General features: G+C 36.7%; 1 protein-coding gene across 2 annotated transcripts in view; it reads left to right on the forward strand.

Annotated features, from left to right (window-relative positions):
• Nucleotides 1-19275, forward strand: part of LOC107724195 (zinc finger protein 704-like) — a 67935-nt gene that overhangs the window by 45237 nt on the left and 3423 nt on the right. Inside the window, exons 4-7 of one of the 2 annotated variants that reach the window (XM_016533020.1) lie at nt 4071-4306; nt 13937-14037; nt 14452-14707; nt 16866-16973. In XM_016533020.1, coding sequence (XP_016388506.1) covers nt 4071-4306; nt 13937-14037; nt 14452-14707; nt 16866-16973 — 701 coding nt within the window. The remainder of the gene's footprint in view (nt 1-4070; nt 4307-13936; nt 14038-14451; nt 14708-16865; nt 16974-19275) is intronic. The other variant, XM_016533021.1, reaches the window with a different exon arrangement.

The raw sequence follows: 19275 nt of genomic DNA on the forward strand, positions 1-19275 counted from the left end.
TTGGCCATATACCTAAAAAGGCCCCTCATATACCTCGTATACATTTAATAAAAATGCCGAAAAACTATTTTTCTGCATGGCGTGGACAACTGGAAATTAATACTACTGCAAATACTGTTAGAAAACGATAGAAAAACAGGTTATTTACATTTATATATTCTGAATATTAAACCCTTTCCTGGATGGGTTACAGAAAAGTGAATGTGCTGCAAGATAAATCTTTGAAATGACATAGCGCATTAGTAAATAGTTTTTCTCATGTTCACATTTGTATGTCATTTTTCAATGTCCCTTCGGTATAGATGTTTTCAGTTGATAGCAGACATCCTGAAATAATATTATATCTCATTACTCTTGCCTAGAGGACAACTTAAGTAAAAAGTGCCACAGCTTTCCTTACTCTCCATTACTATTTAATCAAGGACATTGGCCTTGGGATTGGATTTTATGTGTTTTTCATTTGTGCGTTGTCATTTTTTAATATCTTTAATGCAAACACATTGCCCTTCTGGGAAATTAAAGACTTATTGTACTGTATCAGTGTGGCTGCACAAATAACAGAGAACTGTCCCGTTCCTCCCCACTAGAAAACAGATAAAGAAAGAATTAATATGGGCTGCTGGTATTTCAGTAGTTTTGTTAGCCTAATGACTAACGGCATGAGGTCTGGTCTTCATTGCAGCTTATTCCTGCCAAGAACCGCCAACTTTGAGAGGAAGATGCGGTCTTATAAAGTGACCAACCACAGTCTGGGTTTATCTGAAATGGATTTAACCACAATAAAACACTGATGTGGGGGAAAAGTCAAACTGGTGTGACAATCCTCATGTAGGATTGAGGCAGAAACTGTAGGGCTACTTAGATTACAATTCTTTCCTGATGCTATTGTGCCCTTGAGCCGAGCACTTAACCTCTAAATCATGCCACTCCAGGGAGTGTGTTCCTGTAATTAGTGTACTGTAAGTCGCTTTGAATGAAAAACATCTGCTAAATGGCAAGAGCACACATGCTGGAAGAACCCAGACCATAATCCTAAGAGGTCAAGTGCCATGAATTGGGGGTGATTTGCCTGTTTGGGGTCATGCAATGTCAGCACAGTTTATGCTGTTGCTTAAGGGTATCTTTAAGCCTAGAGATTTCGTTAAGTTAGTTTGTTCAAGGTTATTATTGCTTAACATCAGCTGGACAGTGTGTCCTATTCTGTTGCATAGCTCATCTTTACATAGCTATATGGTATATCTGCAGATTTGTGTTTACAACCTTTATTGTTTGGCGCTGATATGGTATTGAACATAATGCGGCAAAAGCAAAACTAAAAAAATATATATATTAATACAAATAATAATAATAATAATAATAATAATAATGAATTAAACTATCAATCAGTCAATCAATGAATTAATCAATCAATCAATCAATCAATCAATAAGCATTTAAATTGCACATAAGGTTGTTTTTAGATAGATTTTTTAATTATATAATTATAAACCGTGGCTGTAATCCAAAAAAAAAGAAAGAAAAAAAAGGCAAATATTTTTGGTAGCTGAAATGTCAGTCCTTCACTAACATTTAGGTTTTTCTTGAATAATGAGATTTTGGCAACATTTTACAATATGGTTCTTTTTTTTAACATCAGTCAATCATTTATGTTAATTTCTACATTTACGAATACATTTTTAGCATTAAGTGGTTAACAACATTAATGTATGTTTTATGAACAACATAAAATAATGAACTGTAGTGTATTTATAAATTAACTTTAATCTAGATTAATAGGTGCTGTGTAAAATGTTAGTTATCATTAGTTTATGATAGAGCAAAAGTGAATCTCATTGTAAAGTGTTACCGTGATTTGTAGTGATGTGACTCATTTAGCACAGTTTTTATTTCTTTTCTTTTTTCTTTTTGTTAATTTGAATGCTTGTAAACAGTCCATTTGTGTTGATTTAAACTATTACGTTTTTTATAGATCTATTGACAAATGAATCTCATATAAACACATTTACTGAAGCAGTTACAGAAGTTGTTACTTTCTGCTTCTATTAGAGTGCACACTAGGTCATGTGTTGCAATTTATAAAACATTTATTTGACTAAAAATGCCACAGGCAACAAAGCAAGGTGTGAAACTAATTTCTGTTTCGCATTAATGAAATAATACAATGGCTTTACAGGTTTGAGTGCTGCTGTGTTATTTTATCTTCACCCAGTGTTGCGTGCCATCAGGGATATTTGTGTGAGTTCACACCAACTCCAATGTGACTAAACCGTATGTAAGGAGTAATGTTCAGCCAGGTGGATGTTATCGCAGTCGCAGAATAAACCCCTTTATCCTGCGATAACAACCGGCTGAATGTTTATTATCCTGCTTATTCCAGGGCGACTTGCCACATAAGTAAATAATTAGACACCTATATTGATTTGAGTTGAAATACTTTATTAGCTTTTAAACGCAACGCTTCCACAAAGAAAAACAGTTCCTAACAAACAGCATTGAGTCTAGACGGCGGTTTTATTTTACAGTAAATACAGTCAATGACTGAGGTGCAAGATGGCAGCTGTGTTTGAATGAACTGAGAGAGAGTGCGGTGGTGTGATAGGAAAGATGTGAGAGAAGCCAGATAAGTGGTGTGTTATTCGGCATTGCTAATTACGACGGATGTTATTGGGGATAACACAACTTGGAATGTTGTGACTGACCAATCAGAATAAAGTATTTCAGAGAGCCGTGTAATAAACAAGAGTAAAATATGCACAAACAAATCAATGATTTTCACTCTGAGTCTAATGCCAAATTTCCTGCATTCTGTGAAAGATTGGATGTCTGATTCTGAATGAATTCTTTTAGCATACACACTTTCACAGAAATTGACCTAGCTCCGAATAACAAAGGTTGTGTTCCAAATGACGCACTATACACTATGCACTTATTCTGTGCACTCAACTGTCTAGTGTATGAATTTTATGAGGTTATTTTGTCATTCACCATCAGAGTCTGATGACCCCTTATCCTCCAATAGCCTATGTATTAAAACTGTGACAGTTGAGTGCAAGTGTCCAACATTCCACACTTCGTTTTTCAGTGAAGTGCATCATCTGGGTATTTGAAGTGCAATTTGGAATTTTCAGTGAGAACACTAATCACACTATTTATACTGAAAATTGGTTTAGAACAGAGCAGGGGTGGCCAACATAGGTCCTGGAGAGCCACAGTCCTCCCACCCCCAACCCTAGTCAAACACACCTGAACAAGCTAATCAAGGTCTAAGGGTTACTAGAAAGCTACAGGCAGGTGAGTTTTATCAAAGGTGGAGCAAAACTCTGCAGGACTGTGGCTCTCCAGGACTGAAGTTGGCCTCACCTGTGCAAAAATTGGGACACACCAAAATTGATCAGTCATAGTAGTATATGGATGTATTGATATGTACTGATATTTGGGTTTGGTAAGAGCCCCTGGAACTTCAGTATAATTATTAATCGGCCATTGTTTTGAATATGCCTGTTTTATTTATCTGTTTTAAGTGGTTGTTTTTTATGTTTTTGATTTTTTGCTTTTTTCTTTGTTTCGTTTTATGCCTTTTGTTCTGTTTTTTTTTTTTACGTCTTGTTTTTGTTTTATTTTGGTTTTGATTTGTTTTGCTGTCTTTTGTTTTGTTCTGTTTTTGTTTTTTTTTTGCTTTGTTTTATGTCTTTTGTTTTGCTCTGTTTTTGTTGTGTTGTCTATCATTTTCTTTTGTTTTTATTTTTGTTTTGCTGTCTTTTGTTTTGCTCTGTTTTTGTTGTGTTGTCTATCATTTTCTTTTGTTTTTATTTTTGTTTTGCTGTCTTTTGTTTTGTTTTGTTCTTTTTTCCCTTGTTTTTTGTTGTCTTTTTTTTTTTTTTTGTTCTGTTTTGTTTTTGTTTTGTTATGTCTTTTGTTTTTTGTTATGTTTTATTTTTTAATCCATGGATTTGATTTTTAATCTGTGAATTCATGCAGTGTGCTGGGTTCTGGGATAGGTAATAATACATACTCCAGGCAATAGTGTCAAAGGTCTTTTCCTGCTTTAAAACGCTGTGTTCTGTGTTCAGGTGCAGATTTGGCTGGTAAGGGCTGGAAGGAGAGCCTGTCTGCCAGCTACAGCAGCTCTACCAGTGGGAACTGGAGCTGGGATGCCAGCGACCAATCGGTGCCCTCCACGCCGTCCCCGCCCCTCTCCAACGATGCCGGCAAGAGCTTCCTGCTTTCCTCCCAGAGTGATGACAACATTGAGGAAACCGAGAGTACACACTTCCTGTTTGAAGACCCCATCCCCCGAAAAAGAAAGGTAGGGGTGTCAAGTCATGGCATATGAGAAAGCAGTTCGACTGGTTCGTTTTTGTGCACAAAAGTGGCTTGACTCTTCAGTGAATTTGCAGATTTCTGCCTTCAATAATTGAAGAGATCTAATAAGCACATCAGTGTGGCCCTGGCCCAATGAGTCTTGTCACCTTCGCACCTCAGAAAATGATGGCATGTTTTTGCTCTCTCTCTTTCGTTGTCTCTTCTTTTGTTTCTTTTCTGTTTTTTGTAGTGTGGAATCACTCCAGAATGTGAATGTGGTTTCAATGTCAGGAAGCCATTAGCCTTTCTGCTCATTCACCTTGTTTTGGGAGAGGCCAAGGATGTGTGTGTGTGTGTGTGTGGATGAGGGGGGGTTCTGTTATAGATCCACTCGGACTTATCCTTTCACAGTGCTACACACGCTGTAACACACGTTTTTTCACGCAATTCCCAATTGCACAATATTGTATACACAGATTCTGTCACGACTACACGCTTCTCCCTGAAGAAAGGAGAAAACTGAAATATGTGTACTCAGATGTTTTTTTTTTTTTTTACTGAATATTTCTCAATTCTGATTTTGCAATTCCAGATATTGGACAGAGAAATGAAGAAGGCAGAAACAGGACAGAAAAACTTTCCTTAAGTGATATGAGACATTTAAAAGGATTCTTCTAGTTTCAGCTATACTGAAATCTTCTGATTAAAACTACAAAAGTATTATTTATTTAAAAGAAGTGTATTGACCCCAAATTTTTTGAATAGTAGTGTACAAAAATCTCATTTACAGCAAGGCACTTACTATGGTAATCAATGGAGCATGGCATTGCATTACAATAAATGTTTACAAAAAGACTTGTTAATATTATTAATATAAGACTGCTTACTGAACTTATCTGTGCAAAGTTATATCCAATCTTTCAATTCCTGTCATGACCATGCAAAGTTTGTAAACCAAGTAACTTTGCAAGGTATGCCAAGATACCATCACTCAAGTCACAGGAATGATCATAACACATAACTGGAGGTTGATCCACCTAGAACAGTAGTTCCGCTAATTAACACAAGATTTTACAGCTCTACAACTCCACAACTTTACTTTCAACTTGAAAACTCAAATAACACACACATGGTTTGTAGTGAAACCTTAATATGATTAAAGGTGATGTATGTCATTTATTAAAGCATAATAATACCATATTATGTTAGCAGATATTTAGGAAGCATGTTGAGTTCACATACTTATCCAAAAAACAATGCTACAGCCAGTTATTCTGCTTTGAAATGTGCTTTCTGTGTCGGAATGTCTGTTTTTGTTTTGGTCTGTGACTCCGCCTACTGCCAGTTTACACAATAGTTTTTCTATACCCCGGGTTGCCTGTTGGCAGAAAACAGCGTACTGCAGTCATGGACGCCAGCAAACGAACAACTCATCAACTTAAGGCCTTTTCACACTGAACGTGTCGATTTGTCCTATGTGTCGATTTTTTTCCCCATTGCTCTGTGATGAAACGGGCCATCCAATCAGATTTGAGCTTAGATCACGTGCCCGGAGCAGCTGCTGTTGCACAAAAGGGCGAGAGTGGTGGCGCTGTTTCGAAAACCAGTGTAAACAAACACCGAAGAAGAGTATCCCGAGAGAGGAGAGAGTGGATGCCGAGTTCTTGTTATCTTTGGTATCTGAGAACAGATTTATTTTCACATGTTCTTAATATCATTTCTATTAAGAGCCACAAACCCGTTTTTATTGTTTGAATTTCCTAAAAAAGACCACATTTGAAAGCTGAGACTTTTTCATACCAAAAGTAACCTGTTCTGTCTCGTCTGTCGATGCGTTGTCTGTTTGATGTTTGCTCCGTGATGTATTTTTCACTGCGTGAGAACGTGATGTGCAGTGTGAGAGTGCCATGGCTTGTCGGACATAGCAACAGTAATGAAGAGGGGGGGGCGGGTCTTTGCGAAGGGTCAGTTGCACACGTTCCTGTTGCATGTCCTCAATCTGGCAACCCGAGTGAGCATCGAGTCTGATGAGGAGTGGGAGGAGAAAAAACTCTTAAAAGTGCCCCTATTATGCCATTTTTAAGATTGCTAATATTGTTTTATGAGTCTCCTAAAACAGGTTTACATGCATGCAAGGTCAAAAAACACGTTAGTTTTCTCAAAAAATAGATTTAATTTGACCTCATTTCTAAATGATTCGTAAACGACTCATGCGAAGCAGTTCAAAGAATCAGTCTCTCTAAACCCCTCCTTTCCGTGAGCCCTCACTGCTGTGATTGCTCAGATGGCGCAGTCCTTTGTGATTGGTCCAGAGCCGCAGAGAGATTGGCTCTGGATTGGTCTACCACATACAGCGCGTGTCGGAAACGAAACGCCCATTGCCATGACCTAGCAACAAATGTAGCTTTTTTTTAATTATTATTTGGCAACTTTTTATAAGTGATTCAAGCGATAAAAAGGCACACATTTTCCATCTAAATTACACAAAAAGAGGAAACCAAAGATGCCTAGCAGTGCACACATCACGTGAATTAAGTTAACTGCTATTTGCAATTGTTCAACAATAATTCAACGGATCTGCATGCTTTCCAATTGTTCTCGTGCTGGTGCTTTGATGTCAAACACTGATCGATCTGCGCAGCGCCGCTTCAAGACGAACACACCTATTGTGATACACCTTGTTAGTAGCTGTGATTGTTGATCAGTTAGTACACTGTAAGAAAAATGGAAAGGGTACTAGTAATTTTCCAGGACATTATCCGTCATCCATTATCCGTTGCAACTCTGTAATTCTGTAACCCAAAAAAAAACACAAAATACAATGCACAATTTAAAATGCAGGTAAAAAAAACCTGTGAAAAATCAATAAGGAAAATTCCTTCATATAAACATAGTAGACTATTTTTACAAACTTTTCTTAGTGTAGCATACAAACTAACAACAAATACACTGCTTAAAAGTATAATTGTTCATAGTGTGTAGTCTTACAAGTTTACTAGCTAATAAAAAAAAACTTAAATTGTAACTGAATTATTGAACACTTACACATTTTTGAACAATGTTGTATTTAAAAATACAGTTATTTATATTTTCATATTATTTTATAATGCATTTATATTATTTTACAAACAGTTTTTAACAAATCAAAATTAACATATACAAAATATATTTTTTGCTGAGATTTGATGCAGCGACACAATTTTGCGTTGTGATTAAGTGATGATGTCATCGCGCAATGACATCACAACGTCATTTAGCAACTTGTAGCAACAAATCGACCTTCCTTTAGCAACTTCCCATGAATTGCCATGACGGAATGACAGCCCTGGAGACTTGTCAATACATAGAAAAGATGGTATCGATTGTACCTTACCAATTCGAGCCGGAGTCTGATGATGAAACGGTTGAACTGGCTGATCGACAGGAGACTGATTCGCAAGCACGACCGGAGCAGGACGTTTCTCAGTGGTAAGTGTCAAGTGTTAACAGGTTTGTGGTAATTATAAGATGTGATAAAACTAATTTACTCTCACAGCATAGGATACAGCGTCTTCTCGACAATTCCTGACGACTTGTTTAGGCGTTTGCGAGCCGACTCTTTTTTTTGATAGACAATAACTTTATTTATCGCGCACTGTCGGCTTCACAACTTTGTAGATAGTTTATGTTCACATACAGCTACATGACACACTGCATGAAAGGTAATATTCGAAAAGGCACAATAGGGGCACTTTAATATTTTTTATTTTGCCTGCAGTACCCATTTCAACCACTAGCTGTCAATATTACATACTAAGCTCTACACTCATGGCCAAAAGTTTTGTCAGTGACATAAATTTTGTGTTTTGCAAAGTTTGCTGCTTAAGCTGTTGTGATGTTCATTCACATTGTTTTTAGATTATTGTGTAGAGTGATCAGATGCCTTTTAAATCGTTGCTAAGCAGTTTGGTGATGATCCGTGCATTTTCCAGCGTGATGGAGCACCATGTCACAAAGCAAGAGTGATAAAGAAGTGGCTCGGAGATCATTACATTGAAATTTTGGATCCGTGGCCAGGTCTCAATCCCATAGAGAACCTGTGGTCAGTCCTCAAAAGGCGAGTGGACAAGCAGAAGCCCACAAATTGTGATCAACTCCGAGAACTAATAAGGCAAGAATGGATCACAATCAGTCCAGGATTTGGCCCAGAAGCTAATATCCAGCATGCCAGAGCGAATTGCAGAGGTTATGAAGAACAAGGGTCAACACTGTAAATATTAACTTTTTTGCCAATAAAAGCCTTTAAAACGTATGATATGATTTGGTGATGATCCGTGCATTTTCCAGCATGATGGAGCACCATGTCACAAAGCAAGAGTGATAAAGAAGTGGCTCAAAGATCATTACATTGAAATTTTGGATCCGTGGCCAGGCAACTCCCCGGATCTCAATCCCATAGAGAACCTTTGGTCAGTCCTCAAAAGGCGAGTGGACAAGCAGAAGCCCACAAATTGTGATCAACTCCGAGAACTAATAAGGCAAGAATGGATCACCATCAGTCAGGATTTGGCCCGGAAGCTAATATCCAGCATGCCAGAGCGAATTGCAGAGGTTATGAAGAACAAGGGTCAACACTGCAAATATTGACTCATTATATATTTTTTGCCAATAAAAGCCTTTAACCCTTATAATATGCTTATCATTGTTTTTCAGTATTCCATAGAATACTGAAGCAGCAAACTTTGCAAAACACAAAATTTATGTCACTGCCTAAACTTTTGTCCACGACTGTACTGTGAATCCTTCCAAAATGAAAAAACAAACAAACACAAAAAAATCTATCTCTTAATAGATTCTGTCGCAATCAAATAAGAAAGCTCTTAGACCCAACTAAACCGATTTTGTTTTTCAGTTTAATTAAAACGGTGGTTCTCAAAGTGTGAGGTGCGCCCACCAGGGGGGGCTCACGAGTATTGCAGGGTGGGCGCGGGCCATCAGCAGAAAAAAGAAAATAATTAAAACAGTAAACAGCCAAAGGACGTAACTTAGAATGGGAGATGGATCGGTTTGTGAAAGGGAAGAGAAAAACCATAGATGAAGTCGCATAGGCCCAGGCAGGTGCTGGTCATTCAAAAGCTAAATGCAGAAAATATGACGAGGCATATCTTGCTCTCGGCTTCACTCACCACTCACCGTCTATACCGGACGCTACAGCTCTACACTGGACATGACAAAGCGACCGTTGCAAATCATTTTAACTTTGTGTCAGTACGTCATAAATAGAACAAGGCATCCGTTTAATGTTGGGGATTTGTCGTGTTGCGTTGCGCCGCGCCGCATCTAGACATCACTGATTATAATGGGTTCTACTGTATTTTGCCACTCGCGTCTGGTGTAGAAACGGTGTTAATTTCGTTGGTGAGCAGGAAAGGGAAAGGCCTGTGTGTCCTATGCCTTAGCGGACAGCAAACCCACAAAAATAAATAAAAATAAATAAAAAATAACAAAGAGAATAATAATATTATTCTCTCTATGCTATTTTTCAATGTTTCAAGTGATGCAGGTGTTTTTTCCCCTGTAGATTTTTTTTATAGGTTTAAAGGGGGCGTGACCAAAAAAGTTTCAGAACCACTGAATTATAAAGCCCCGTCCACATGGAGACACGTTTAGCTGTATACGCATACATTTTGTATCGTATAGGCGTTTCGTCCAGACGGATCCGGTGTTTTGGGAGAGTGAAACCGATATTTTTTGAAACCGGGTCCCAGAGCGGATAAATCTGAAAACGCCACCCTTGTGTTTTCGTGTGGACAGCGAATCCGTATAGTTTCTGAAACGATGACGTCATCAGCCCACGTCTCGCCCCTAGTCAGACACAAAAACATGAACAAACACTGAACGATTGTCTTTTTTATTAACTAACATTAACACAGATTAATAAATGTATTGTTCCATGTTTGTTTGTATACCGCGCGCAAGGTTTATGCGCATAGTCCAAGTCTTCTTCTCCGTTTTAGTGTATCTCTGTGGCAGAATTACAGCGCCACATGCTGGTCTGGCATGTATACTACAGCATTTTGTGTCGGTTTCGTGTGGACGGCTGGACGCAGATATTTCTTGAGACGAGGAGAAAAAAAAGATCGGATAGGAAAAGCTCTGGCTTCGTGTGGACGTAGCCTAAGGATCCTTAGGGCATTCTTATTTGATCCCATTAGGATCGGTTCAGATTATGTTAGAAACTCCATTAGCCATGCTGTACACAACTAGATATTTAGTCGAAATGTTGAAGAAAGAGTTAAAAAAATAGATTGCAGAATTTTTCGTTTCTTGCTTGTGCGCATTACATAATGTTTAATATCGTTTGGGCTCATTTTTTGGCTCTTCTGTGTGAGTACAGAGACAGATGGATGTGTCCCATACTGCTAGTGCTTGTCTTAGGCAACAGCGCTGGCTACCTCCTCTATTATTTCAGCTCACCAGAGGCCTCCCTGCATACCTATACGTCCTGCAATAGCCAATAAAAACCACTCTGAATGAAGGAGACGAGAAAAAGAAACAAAGTTCTTCGAAGCGAACCAAGCCAAATGCTGAGCAGCTGGGTGAAGTGTAACACAAGAGGACTGGCTGTTCATTCATAAAGATGGATGGAAACATACACTTCCAGCCCCGCTCCGCCAGTTATCTGGCTCGCTTTCTGAGTCTATTTTGGTTAATGGTTGTCACATCATCTCTGTTTCGTAGGCTCGTGTGATCTGTGAAAGGGTTAATATCATCGGCCTTGAGAACAGAGGGAGTATTTGCTTGTTTTTGTATGTGTGTGAGCAGACACACGCCCACTCATTGACTCTGATGAGAGCAGTGAACAGGTCTGGACACGTTTCACGTTTCAGAGTTAATGTGCTAATTTTTCTCACAAATTAAGTTCCTGGATGGGTTTATCAGAAGAAATGATGATACTTATGATTATAATGATAATGTAATCTCGGTTTGTTCTGGAGTGTCATTCATTCACACTGTTCTCAGTCTGAACTCTGGGAATATGACGCATTATGTAACCTATTAAACATTTACGCACACTCTCCAGGATATCAACTATAACCAGGGTAAATATTTAACTTTTGAGAAAACTAGCTTTCGATAAATATATCTCAATGGCATTGTTTTTACATTCCATTTTACTAAATATTATTTTAAATTATTATTTTTCTAAATACAACTTTTTGCTTTATTTATTTTTAATAAATAAATCAATCAATAAATGAAACATATAGTTTGAGGTCAGTAATATGTTTTGTTTTTTTACAAATTAAAGTAGGATTCATAAAATTGATAGTGGCAGTAAATACATTGATGTTGCAAAAGATTTCTTTTTCAAATGCTGATTTCCTATGCATCAAAAACAACAACAAAAAAACATTTCATAATTGATAAGGTTTTTTTTTTTTTTTGAGCAGCAAATCAGCATATTATACTGATTTCTGAAGGATCATGTGACACTGAAGACTGGAGTAATGATGCTGAAAATTCAGCTTTGCATCACAGGAATACATTTCTTTAATGTAAAAAAAAAACACTTTTGTGTGCACTGTGCAGTTATATTACTATAATATAAAATAATTTTCAATATACTGTATATTAAAAAAACTAAAAAAGAAAACATTTTAAATTGTAATAATATATCATATTACTGTTTTTATTTTTGATCAAGCACAAATAATGTAACTGGTGAGTAATTTTATTTAATGTACTCAGTTTTGACGCTCGAGTGTTAATTTTCGGATTGTCTATAACTAAGCAGTGTATTGCAGCATGTGAGAGGCTGATTCATTGTTTGAGTCACCTATAGAAACTCCGGAATCAAGCATGTTAGATAAACACAGATGAGATTTATAGCAAGAGGGGAAATGAGCGCTGGTGAAAGTGACAGAAGAGCGCAGGTGTGAATCTCCCACACACGACACGCATGCCGTCACCTGGCAGTGTCACTGTTGTTTTGAAGTGTTTTAATAGTTGTGTCACTGCAGCAGTGCTGAAGGGAATTTCTAACTGCACATACACATGAGACTTATGCAATCAGACCTCTGAATCACTGCTGATCACGGCCTTGACTGCAAATACAGCAGATCTCCTTATAGACCATGCTCTTCATACCATACATGATTTGATCTATCACTTCCCTGCGCATTATATTTGGCTCTTCAAGGGTTTCCTTGCCTTTTTTTGTAAAAATAAAGCTGAAATAAAATAAAATATAAATATAACTATTAGATGAAAAACGTAAAACTTAAATGCAAATTTGAAATTTTGCCTTGGCAACTAACTGAAATAAAACAAGTTTAAGCTTTAGTACTAAAACTAAAACTGAAATAAATTAAAAATAAATTAAATTAATAAAAATGACAAAAGAACATAAAAACTAAAATTGAAATGAAACATAAAAATATAAAATAAATGCTCATTCAAAATATATATATATATATAGCATAATAGTTTATGAATAATAAAAAAAAATTTTTTTAAACATTGCTACAAAATATCTCAGATATTCAGAACACTTAAAGATGCACTTTATTATTATTCTCTCATAATTAATCTTGAAAATGGGTTTTATATTTATAGCAATAAGGCAGGACTGTTGTTAATCTTAATCAAAATTATTAAAATATTTTGGTTAAATAAAGCTGAAATAAAATAAAATATAACATATTAGATGAAAAACTTAAATGCAAATTAGAAATTTTGCCTTGACAGCTAGCTGAAATAAAATGTTTAAACTTTAGTACTAAAATGACTAAAACTAAAACTGAAATAAAGAAGAAATAAAGATTAATAAAAATGACAAAAGAACATAAAAAATGACCAATATTGAAATAAAAATTCAAAATATAAAATAAATGCTAATTCAAAATATAAATAGCATAATACTTTATAAATAACAAACTACAAATATCTCAGATATTCAGATCACTTAAAGATGCACTTAATAATTACTATTCTCATAATTCATCTTTAAAATGGGTTTTATATTTACAGCAATAAGGCAGGGCTAGATTGATTACTAAAACTAAAACTGAAATAAAATAGAAATGAAAGCTAAATAGAAACAACAAAATTACTAAAATGTAAACTAAAATGAAAAATAAAATAAATGCTAATTCAAAAATAATAAATACTAAGTGTACTATAAGTGTATAAATAATACTAAAATAACATTGCTACAAAATATATATTTTAGAACACTTACTACCATACTAATATTATTCTTACATAATTCATCTTTGAAGTGTGTTTTATATTTATAGCAATAAGGCAGGACTATACTGATATTTTTTTTAGGCATTCTGTTTTTGTTTTTTTGTCCCCCGAAATCAAATTTCTTTGCCAAATCACTTTGCATGCAGACAACATTCAGAGTTTGTAGCCTTAGGTGTGCTGTCTATTTTTTTAAGCTTTATACTTGATAAAATACTCGAAAATCTAAATCTTACAGGCCTGCCATTGTAAAACTGATTCATGATTTGCCTCCTTTACAGTCCAAAGACGGCCTTGACTGAACCAAAACCTGAAATCGAAACTTCTCTGAACACTATTCTATGGCAACATCAAAGTTCCTGATATGTCCTTCACGTGTCAATCGTGTGTTTGTTTGTTCCAGAACTCCATGAAGGTGATGTTTAAGTGTCTGTGGAAGAACTGTGAAAAAGTCCTCAGCACTTCCTCAGGGATCCAGCGCCACATCCGCACCGTCCACCTGGGGTAAGAGTCAGTCAGACACATCACACCCGGGACAGATGTGCACACGTTTGCTCTGCAGTTTGAACGTGTAGTCTTCTACACAGAAATGAGAGAGATCGGCTCTCTTTTTTTAAAGAGAAGTATACTGTTAACTTTCGAATGGAAGTTTCACTCATTGCTGTTGGACTGGAGATGAATCTGAAGGGCCCAGATTGTCTGTCAGGGAGCTCTTCCCTTTCTGTGCACCATAACAGGAGGTAACGAGGGGACCACATTCTGATGGAAGTAGTAAGAGTGTTTTTATAGCCTCTTGTTGCTACCTGACCTTGCCATATAAACTCGAACCTCTGTTAATGTGCTGGCACTGCTGCCCCCTGCTGGCCGCACACAAGAGTGCACTTAGGCCTGTGTAAGTCTAGGATTGTGTGTTTTCAGGCGAAATGGAGATTCTGACTACAGCGATGGCGAGGAGGATTTCTACTACTCTGAAATCGAGGTGAACATGGACACGCTTTCGGAGGGGCTGTCCAACCTCACGCCCACGTCACCTACTACGTCCGGCCCGGCCCCCATCTTCCCCGTCTTGACTTGTGATGCCTCTCGATCTGAGCCCGCCCACATGATCCACACCCCACTCAGCCAATCAGCACCGTCGACGCTGTGCCATATCCGCACTGACCACGCTTACCAGGTAACAGCACTCTGCATCTACACATCTTATTCAGTACACAGGTTCAGTTTGGGCTGCAGACGGATCATATTATGGGTTTGAGGTGTAGCGATGAAGTCTTCATGGACGCTTTTGTCAGTGTGTGTGTGTGTGGGTGCTTGCTTTTACTTTGGAAACATCATATTCTATCAAATCTCCCACGCAAGGCTCTGTTTGAGTTATTAATGCAACTCAAATCTCTCTCTGTCAGAGATTACCCCCAGGGCATCCAAGATGTAGGTGACTTTGTTTCTTCAGTAGAACACATTTGATGATTTTTAAGTCCAACCGTTGCAGTCTATCAGTCGTATAATGCATGGCAATGGTAACAAAATCTATGAGAGTAAAAAAAACATGCACAGACAAATCCAAATTAAACCCTGCGGCTCGTGACGACACATTGATGTCCTAAGACACGAAACAATCGGACAGTTAACCTAAGTTGCTGTTCATGTTGTTCCAAACCTGTATGAATTTATTTATGTGACTTCCATAGAATGGGAAAAAAAATCGAAGTCAATGGGAACCATCAACTGTTTGGTTACCAACATTCTTCAAAATATTGTTTTTTTTTTATTCAACAGAAGAAAGAAACTCGTACAGGTTTGGAACAACTTGAGGGTGACAGAAATCACATTTTTGTTTGACTATAAAATCAAAAGAAATAAGATATTATATTTTGTGTGGAGAAGCTAAATCCAATTTTAGGACCTTTTAAGACATTTTTGCATTATTTTGCCAATTTGACATTATTTTCGTGACAATTAATTGCAGTTCCTCCTACATTCTCACTAGCATAATGTGGATTAACAGGATAGTTTACCCAAAAATTGAACTTTTGTCATTATTTATGTACCCTCATGTCGTTCCAAACCCACAAGACCTCATCTTTGGAAGACAAATAAGATATTTTTAATATTCTCTCATCACTCCCTAAAACATTCATTCATATGCAACCCAAATTTTAATTTTAAGACAATCCAATGAAATCTAATTCATATGATTCATGCAGTTTAACCCATGATCACTGTGTATAATGAACGGATTTCATATATAAAGCATGCAAATTGTGGTTGTGTGGACTTGCCATGAATGAGGAAAAGTATAAGAGAATATTAAAAATATCTTCATATATGTTTAAGAATGTTTTTTTTAACTGTAATTCTCATCCTCAATTATTCTTATTAGATTTTTCTGGATTACAGAACAAATACTGGAATACAGTGATTTTTAAATAATAAAAAAAGTCAAATTAAAGCATAAAAATGCTACCACATATATACTAAAGCATAAACAAATACTACCAAGTTACATAAAGACTTTACTGTTTTAAAAATATAAAATTTGTTACAACACTAATGACAATTTTGTGAGGAAATGTGCTTAATTGCTGTCAATAATATCAATTCGAAAAAATCTTTATGATCCTAAAATCTGGCTTCATTGTCTTAAAATGAAACTACAGTGTCTTATTTATATATATTTATATATACAGTGGTGGCCCAAATGATTAGAAGACTAGTATTTTCAGCAGCTAAAAATGGTTTTAAGTCAGTTATTTCTATCTTTTGCTGTAGTGTGTCAGTAGGAAATATCAGTTTTACATTTCCAAACATTAATTTTGCAAGTAATTGTAACAATCCAGTGACATTTTTGTCTGACAACAGCCAGTGCTTAAGGATGTTTAAATATTTTACTGAAGAACAAGAATTTGCAGTCTGACTACATTGGGAGTTTCTTGAGAATTTTTATCCCAAATGGAATGAATGACCTTTCTAGAAACGTTCAAACCGGCCAGAGATTTATACCGAGGGTTCACCAGATTGAGGGTTCTGTTAAATATCAAAGCCAGACTACTGCATACACATGTGTCTCTTTAATTGCTGGGGTCCATTTTGTTGAAGTGTTTATGGGTCGGGGTGACGAGGTCAGCGAAGGCCGTGATTTCAGGAGCCGGATCTGCCCTCTGCTGCTCAGACAGTCTGTTTTTAACCATTTCTAATGTGACTGAGGACACTGGCTTGTCTTTGAGGCAACTCTTCTTGGCTCTCGTGGGTTGCGGTTGTACTTAACAGTGTTTTCACTTTCTCTCTCTGCTGGCTTTGCTAATACCGCTTCTTACACACACTATGTTTTTCAGGCTACAACCCCTGTCAGCATTCCCAGCATGCCTTCTGATCCGCCTCACAGTGAGGATAGGATTAGTGTATCCTGGCCGACGCCCCCTGTCATATATAAAGGGCTACCGGTGAGATGGCTACTTCTTTCTTTCTTTCTTGTTTTCTTCCTCTCAGAGACGTAGTTGACAGCGTTTGTCACCTTGTAAAAGACTGAACTCACTAAAGGTTGAAAGGGCAGTGATCCTGTAAGCCTGGTTGGGTCTCGTTTTTGTCACTCCCAGCTTGTCTTTCTCTGTCTCTTGGGGTCTTTCAGAAGTTGCACTTGCATGACTTTTGGTTTCCTGTCTCAGATGCCTTTGCAAAGCAAAGAAAGTAGTTTCCAAACCGTTGTTACATGTTGACAACAAAGGAACTGCAGACACCTAGTGCCTGTCAAAAAGACGCAGTTTATCATGAATATATATTGTGATCAGGGAACTGCTGTTATAGACCAATAATTGGCGGTTTGCTAAGAAAACATCAGTGTTAAGGTCCATTCACACCAAGGACGATAACTATAAACATAACGATAAAGATGTAGTTCTAAAAATTGTTCTGAATATTAAAGAATAGCAGAGTCCACACCACAGCTGTAACGATAAAGGCACAGAGAAACGATATCGGTGGAATCACTTCCAGAACGATTCTTTCCAGCTGATGAACGATACAAACATTGACACCCAATCAGAATCCATCCTGTTATCATTCTTGGTGTGAATAGGGCTTTACTGTTATTTTGCCTTGGAAAGTAATCATGCAAATGATTCACTTAGAAATCAGTCAGAACACACTAGCAACACTAACATTGTTTTGCACAAACAGCACTTACATTTTTTTATTTTTGGCAGAAAATGTAAAAATCACAGTATTTTTTTATTATAAAGTAAAATAATATAATATAATGTAGTGCTGTGAAACGATTAATCGTGATTAATTGCATCCAAAATAAAAGTTTTTGTTAGTTTTACAGCACTAATATAATGTAATATAATACAATACAACAGTGTTTCTCAACCCTGGTCCTGGGCGCCCCCCAGCACTGCACATTTTGTGTGTCTCCCTAATCAAACACACCTGATTCAACTCATTAGCTCATTAAAAGAAACTCCAGGACCTGAAATGGGTGTCAGATAAGGGAGACATACAAAATGTGCAGTGTTGGGGGGTGCTCAGGACCAGGGTTGAGAAACACAGCAATACAATACAATATAATATAATATAATGGTGTGAAATCAGGCATAAACACACTTAAGAGTGAAAAAAATTAAATATGAATATGAAAATATGAAGTATCAATTACTTTTATTACTAATTGTGATAAATATACAGAACACACTATACTATTCAAAGGTTTGGAGGCAATAAGTTTTTATTTTTTATTTTTAAGAAATTAATACTTTTATTCAGCAAAGATGAGCTGAATTAATAAAAAATGACAGTAAAGGCATTTATAATGTTACAAAACATTTCTGTTTCAAATAAATGCTGTTCTTTTGAACTTAATATTCATCAAATTAATCCTGAATAACATACCACAAAAAATATTAAGCAGAATAAGAAATGTCTCTTGAGCAGCAAATCAGCATATTAGACTGATTTCTGAAGGATCATGTGACACTGAAGACTGGAGTAATGATGCTGAAAATTCAGCTTTGATCACAGGAATACATTACATTTTAAAATATATTCAAATAGAAAACAGCTATTTTAAATTATGATCATATTTCAAAATATTTAGAATTTTTACTGTATTTTATAGCAAATAAACGCAACTCTGATGAGTATAAGAGATGTTATTTCAAAAACATTTAAAGGGGTCATATGACGTTGCTAAAAAAGAACATTATTTTGTGTGTTTGGTGTAATGAAATGTGTTTATGCGGTTTAAGGTGAAAAGCGAGGTGTGCTGTGATTGGCCAGCTATCCAGTGCGTTGTGATTGGCCGAATACCTCAAGCGTGTGACGTAAAATGTTACGCCCCTTTACCATACTGTGATGCCGTGTCCTGGGGCGACGAGACAAAAACATTAAAACCCATTATAAACGAGGCATTTGTTGCATCCAGTGGGGACATAATTACGGATTATAATGACTTATACTGTCTTTTTACACATTGCCTTACATTGCGCCGCGTAAACGTAAAACCATGTCTGCATTTGTGATCGGAGAAATGACAAACAACAAGCGCTACTCTACACTGCCCAAAACTCACGTTTGAATCATCAGTAGCAAATCCTTTAAATATGGAAACGTACTTGCAGTCTGTGAGTCAGAACAGCCGGCATTGTAGTCTACTCTCCCAGGATCAGGAAACGGTCCTCCATAAAATGTGCGGCACACATCTGAATATTTGGGTTTAAGTGTTCTGGAACAGTGTTGTAAATACAATTT

Source organism: Sinocyclocheilus rhinocerous, unplaced genomic scaffold (assembly GCF_001515625.1).
Source record: "Sinocyclocheilus rhinocerous isolate Xijiao unplaced genomic scaffold, SAMN03320098_v1.1 scaffold184, whole genome shotgun sequence".
Lineage (NCBI taxonomy): Eukaryota > Metazoa > Chordata > Actinopteri > Cypriniformes > Cyprinidae > Sinocyclocheilus > Sinocyclocheilus rhinocerous.